The 6,132-nt window shown below is 52.6% G+C and overlaps 1 protein-coding gene across 1 annotated transcript in view; it reads left to right on the top strand.

Annotated features, from left to right (window-relative positions):
• Window positions 1-4,568, top strand: part of UMODL1 (uromodulin like 1) — a gene marked incomplete at both ends in the record, with an annotated part of 51,500 nt that extends 46,932 nt beyond the window's left edge. The window contains 2 exons of the mRNA XM_081088045.1: window positions 1,164-1,248; window positions 4,387-4,568. Coding sequence (XP_080944171.1) covers window positions 1,164-1,248; window positions 4,387-4,568 — 267 coding nt within the window. The remainder of the gene's footprint in view (window positions 1-1,163; window positions 1,249-4,386) is intronic.
• Between the last annotated feature and the right edge of the window lie 1,564 nt (window positions 4,569-6,132).

Genomic DNA, 6,132 nt, shown 5'->3' on the forward strand with positions numbered 1-6,132 from the left:
TCCTGGTGGTCCTGGTGGTCCAGGTGTTCCAGGTGGTCCAGATGGTCCTGGTGGTCCAGGTGGTCCAGGTGTTCCAGATGTTCTAGGTGGTCCAGGTGGTCCTGGTGGTCCAGGTGGTCCAGGTGTTCCAGGTGTTCCAGGTGGTCCTGGTGGTCCAGGTGTTCCAGGTGGTCCTGGTGGTCCAGGTGGTCCAGGTGGTCCAGGTTGACCTGGTGGTCCAGGTGGTCCTGGTGGTCCAGTTGGTCCTGGTGGCCCAGGTGGTCCAGGTTGTCCTGGTGGTCCTGGTGGTCCAGGTGTTCCAGGTGGTCCAGGTGGTCCTGGTGGTCCAGGTGGTCCAGGTATTCCATGTGGTCCAGGTGGTCCAGGTGTTCCAGGTGGTCCAGGTGGTCCTGGTGGTCCAGGTGTTCCAGGTGCTCCAGGTTGTCCCGGTGGTCCAGGTGGTCCAGGTGGTCCAGGTGTTCCAGGTGGTCCAGGTGGTCCTGGTGGTTCAGGTGCTCCAGGTTGTCCCAGTGGTCCAGGTGTTCCAGGAGGTCCAGGTGTTCCAGGTGGTCCAGGTGGCTCAGGTGGTCCAGGTGGTCCAGGTGTTCCAGGTGTTACAGGTACTCCAGGTTGTCCTGGTGGTCCAGGTTGTCCTGGTGCCCCAGGTGTTCCAAGTGGTCCAGGTGGTCCTAGTGGTCGTGGTGTTCCAGGTGGTCCAGGTGGTCCTGGTGGTCCAGGTGTTCCAGGTGTTCCAGGTGGTCCAAGTGTTCCAGGTGGTCCTGGCGGTCCAGGTGTTCCAGGTGTTCCAGGTGTTCCAGGTGGTCCAGGTGGTCCAGGTTGTCCTGATGGTCCAGGTGGTCCTGGTGGTCCAGGTGGTCCAGGTGGTCCAGGCAGTCCCGGCAGTCCAGGTGGTCCTGATGGCCCAGGCGGTCCAGGTGGTCCTGGTGTTCCAGGTGGTCCAGGCGGTCCAGGTGGTCCTGGTGGTCCAGGTGGTCCAGGCGGTCCAGGTGGTCCAGGCCTATGCAGCCCTCCTTCTCCCTTGCTGAGCTCATCCATTGCGATTTCATGTCTCCAGCAGGAAAAAAATCTACGAATCAGGGTACCATTCCAGAGACTGGGTACATTTCTCATAAACGTTGTTGCACTAATTGAATTTCTCTCCTTTAAAAAAACAAAAACAACAGAATTGCAATGACTTTCGGTCGCTGAGAAGCGGTGAACCATCGGAAACACACCAGATGTCCTGGGGACCCCTCATTCGGTCTGACGGTGAGTTGATGCCTTGGTTTAGAAAACTCAAGAAAAGACACCACCAATTCCATTTCATTAGCATGTAAACCGAAAAGCAATTCCTTGGAACACAGAGCTCATAAGATTTTCCCTAAAGACTCATACTTAGTAACAATGCCAGCTAATGCCCACGGAGAGCACTGACTTCCCAGCACTGCACTCCGTTCTGTACGCACAGAATGTAATTTGCTCTTCTCAGCAGCCCTGCAAGGTCAGACCTATTACCATGCCCATGCTGCAGATGAAAAGGCCGAGGCTTCGGCAAGTGTGCACATGTTTACATAATGCATGTTCGGGTAAGGGGCAGGCAGTAAAGTTTCCTGACACTGGATAATTGCATGCAGTGGGTGGTTACCAGGAAGGAACTCAGTCTATAGGCAGGCCAAATTCTGTGTATTTGCATGTGTGTGCACACACACGTGTGTGTGTGTGTGTGTGTGTGTGTGTGTGTGTGAGTGATGTGTGCATGTGCAAATGCATGTGAATGGGGAAGCTGTTGTATTTTAGGCTTTGCTAAATCAGAAGATGCAAAACAAAAAAATGGCACTGTTGTTCTCTCTCAGCATAAAACTTCCATCAGCCAATGTGAAACTCACCATTAGTTTTCTAGGAAAATGTTTTCCTTTCTTTGCGATCTAGCCTATTTTTATTTTTATTTATTTATTTTTTGTTAATCCTCACCTGAGGATTTTTTTCTATTGCTTTTTCAGAGAAAGTGGAGGGGGGGGGGAGAGAGAGAGAGAGAGAGAGAGAGAGAGAGACAGAGAGAAACCTAGATGTGAGAGAGACACATCGACTGGTTGCTTCCCACATGCACCCTGGCCTAGGGCAGGGAGCAAACTGGCAACCCAGGTACATGCCCTTGACTGGAAGTTGAACCCACAACCCTTCAGTGCATGGACTGACATTCCAACCACTGAGCCACACCAGCCAGGGCGATCCTATTTTTAAAAAAATGGTTTGGAGAAATTGTGTGCTTTGGGTATAAAGACAAAAACTGCTAGCTGTTCCCCAATATCTGTTCTCCTCTCCTTCCATAATAAAACTCCAACTTTTTAGCTGGGAATAAAAACTATTTATTTTAAAATATGTAACTGACCTGGCAGCCAGGTGTGGCCATATGAGTAAGTGCTGGCCAATGAGATGCCGATGGGAAGGTCCAGTGATGACCCCCTAAGGTTTGCCTCCTCAGAACATCCTGTGCCCCTGCTTCACCCCGTCTTCCTCCTCACCTCCCCATCCTGCTTCCTGGCATGCAGGTGAGACGGCTGCCACTGGTCCCCATCCTGGACCATGAGGACCACAGGGACAGGAGCTGGACGAGCCGGGCTCCCGAGGACACTGTGGTGCAAAGCTGCTGGGCCAGGCCTGGGCTCTGACTTAACCAGTTTTATGCACGAAAGAAATAAACTTCCATATTCTTTGTCACTGCTATTTTAGGTCTTCCTCTTTTTTGCAGCTACACTTAATCCTACTTGATTTTCCTTTTTTTGTTGTTTTTCTTCCTCATTTTGAATGGCCCTCCTTCCTCTTGATATTTTCCGGGACAAGAATGTCGGTGTTTTGGATGCAGGGTCTGAGCTGGGAAGTGCGTGCTGATCTGACGTGGACAGGGAGGGCCCCTTGCCCGGGCATTCTCAGCTGCTGGTTCTCATGCCAAGCATTTGGGCAGTGCGCGCTTCCACGGGTCCCAGGCCACGCCCGGCCTCGTGGGCTCTGGAGCTGGGTGCTGGCACTGGCCCTCGGGTGACTTTGGCTTGGGTCCTAGGACAACATGCTCGTCCTCCCCTCCTCATTGTCTTAACACATTGTTTGCGGGTAGTTTTTATCGCGCGCTAACAGGTGGCGCGGGCCATTTTTGCTAATTTTTTGCGCAAATGGCAACGTTCAGTAAAATTATGATAACTTTAGTTTACGTATTTATACATTACCCGCATTCTACCGCTAGTCTGTAAAAAACGTATTAGTACGTGTCCCGCGCTCTACTACACTGGTAGCACGTATAAATACGTAAAACGTGTAAACACGTTTCCCACATACAATGTGTTAAATTGCTGAGCAGAGCTGGGGCCCTCGTGTGAAATGGAACAGATGTGAATTGCATTGCCATGTCTGTCCATGCCTCCTGTTTATTTGTAGATATTACAGAGGATGCAAAAACCAGAGTGGAAAAAGTTATGGGCTTGGCATTAGGAGACCTGAGTTTGATTTTAGGCTGTCCTACTTATGAGCTGTGTGGTCTTGGGAAAATTAGTGAACCTTCTGGATTCTATCCATCCATTCATCCACCCATTTATTCACCCACCTATCCATCCATCCATCCATTTATTCATTCATCCATCTACTATCCTTCCATTCATCCATTCACCTACTCATCCATTCATCCTCTATCCATCCATCCATCCATTCATCCATCCATCTGCCCACCCACTTACTATTTCAGCTATCGACTGTATGTCAGGCACTGCTTTTTCTCTAGAACATGGATGTGTACCTCATTTTTATCCATTCATCCTTTGGTGGACACTTGGGCTGTTTCCACCTTTGGCTGTTGTGAAGAGTGCTACTTTGAACGTGGGTTGGAAAGTATTTATTTGAGTCCCTGTTGTCAGTCTTTTGGGTCCGCACTCCTGTGTGCTTTTGTGGGTTTTTGCCCCTCCTGAAAGGATCCGCCTGCACTCCTCCACACTGCGGAGTGTGCGAGCCCCCTGTGTCTCCCTGTGGGCAGTCCCACTGAGCCGTCCACCTCTTCCTGGAGGGCCTGTTGCTCCCATATGGCCTCCTCCTCTGGGCCAACGCTTATCCAGAACCCTGAGCAGGCTGAGCTGTGCTGGCTGCTGTGCTGTCCGGCCCTCAGACACCTTCCTCGTCAGCTTTGGGAACCACAGGCACATGGCACACACCTCACTGCTACAGGGCTTCGGACGACTCACACTCAGACTATCGTGCTACAGAGTAACTGACAAAGCGGGGGGCTCGCCCTACCCAGGCTCCGTCCTGAGCCCCTCTACTCTCACAACAACATCTCAATGCGGGGACCGGCGGGAGACCCGCCAGGGACGTGCTTTCCTCCTGCTTGGGGCCGACCTCCCACCTGTGCTGTCTCATCCCCTGCAGGTGAGTCTCCAGAGGTGAAGCCGGGCCTGAGACCCGGCTACATCGTCCTCATCGTGGTGGCCGTCTTTGCCGTGGTGACAGGGGCAGCTGCCCTGCTCATTGTGCGCTACCAGAGCGTGACCGGGAAGTACAACTTCAAAACCCAGCCGGACAACTTCAGCTACCAGGTGTTCCGGGACTAGGAGTCCTGGCTGCGCTGAAGGTGGGTGAGCAGCGAGGTAGCACACTCGGCTGGTGCACGTGACCTGCTTTCGCCACCGATAGAGGCCGTGCAGTGGGTCTCGGGGACTTTGGCAGAAGGTGGATTTGTGGGTGTCAGCATGTTGTGCCTGTGATATATAATAAGACAGATATACCTGGTCTTCGTTCCCGTTCCCGGTTTTAGAGCTCCTGAAACCCTTGGCTTTCCTCAGCGATGGAGGCAGGAAAGGTGTCTTCTACTAGGTTGTGAGATGACTTTTGGAAAGCACCCAAGGGTGGGGGTGGGTGCCAGGAGAACCAACCATGTGACTGGAGAGTTGGAAATTTTGGTCCCACGGCCTGATCTCAGGGGAGGTGAGGAGGGGTTGGAAGTTGAATCAATCACTAATGGCCGATGATTTACTCAAACAAGCCCATGTGATGAAGCATCCATAAAACACACAAAAACGATGGGGTTCAGGAGCAATTATCTAAGACATCCCCAGTTCTCAAGGTGGGGTACCAGGCATCCAACAGTGGACTGAGCAGCTGTTGGGGTCAGGAGAAGAGAACTTTCCTGGGATCCCTGAAGCCTCCTGCTATTTGGGGTGCTCTGTCCCGCTCCCCACTGACCCCTGGCCGAGAGACCCAGATAGGGGAGTGAACAGCAATTTCAGTTCACCTGACCCTCTAATCATAGAAAACGACCTGCCGCAGTGGGGTGCCTTAGTCTCTGGGTGGGCCCCCCGAGCTTTGGGCCATGAAGACCCTGTTCCATCTTGTGCCCGGTCTGGATACTGTCGAGTGGATGCACCCACAGTGGCTGGCCCCTGCTCCCCATTTCCTCACTAGGCCAGCAGCGTTCCCAGCCAAGGCCGCCTCCCTGTGCTTGGCTCCTCCTTCTCTTGAGGTAACAGATCTTCAGGACAACTCAGCACAGAGTGGTAGATACCGGCCACATCCTGAGCATGAGGAAGTCGGTCCCAGGGAGCTCCAGGGACTCCCCAAGGTCACACAGCAGAGGCAGATCACAGCACACTGCCCCACAGGCCCACGACCCTGCCGGGGCCCTTCGTCTCCACCAGAGATGGGGGAGCTGTTCCAGGAGACGCCAGAGAGATCCTGCCATGGCTTGTCCTGCCCCCTCTGCTCCGAGGACGCCTGACAGCTGTGTACCCGTGATCTGGGGTCTTGGAACCCTCACAGCCCAGATAGATGGGAGGGCTAGGCCAGTCACTCCCCTGGGGAGACTTCCAAAAGGATTTCCATGGATTTCACCTAACGTGTGAAGTGTGAATCCCGATAACCGGCCAGTGCTTGTCCTAAATGTCTCAGGAAAGCTGCGTGTTGGTGCCACGGCCGTGCTGGGTGTCCCCCTCCTTGAAATTAAAACACCAGGGGAAAATGGCGTTTTATTTATTTATTTTTAAAAATTAATGTTCAGAAAGCAAGGTCTCCTTCTTTTTTTCTTTTAAATATATTCCATTGATTTTTTACAGAGAGGAAGGGAGAGGGATAGAGAGTTAGAAACATTGATGAGAGAGAAACACCGATCAGCTGCCTCCT

This window comes from Myotis nattereri, assembly GCF_964212035.1.
Source record: "Myotis nattereri genome assembly, chromosome: 3".
NCBI classification, from domain to species: Eukaryota; Metazoa; Chordata; class Mammalia; order Chiroptera; family Vespertilionidae; genus Myotis; species Myotis nattereri.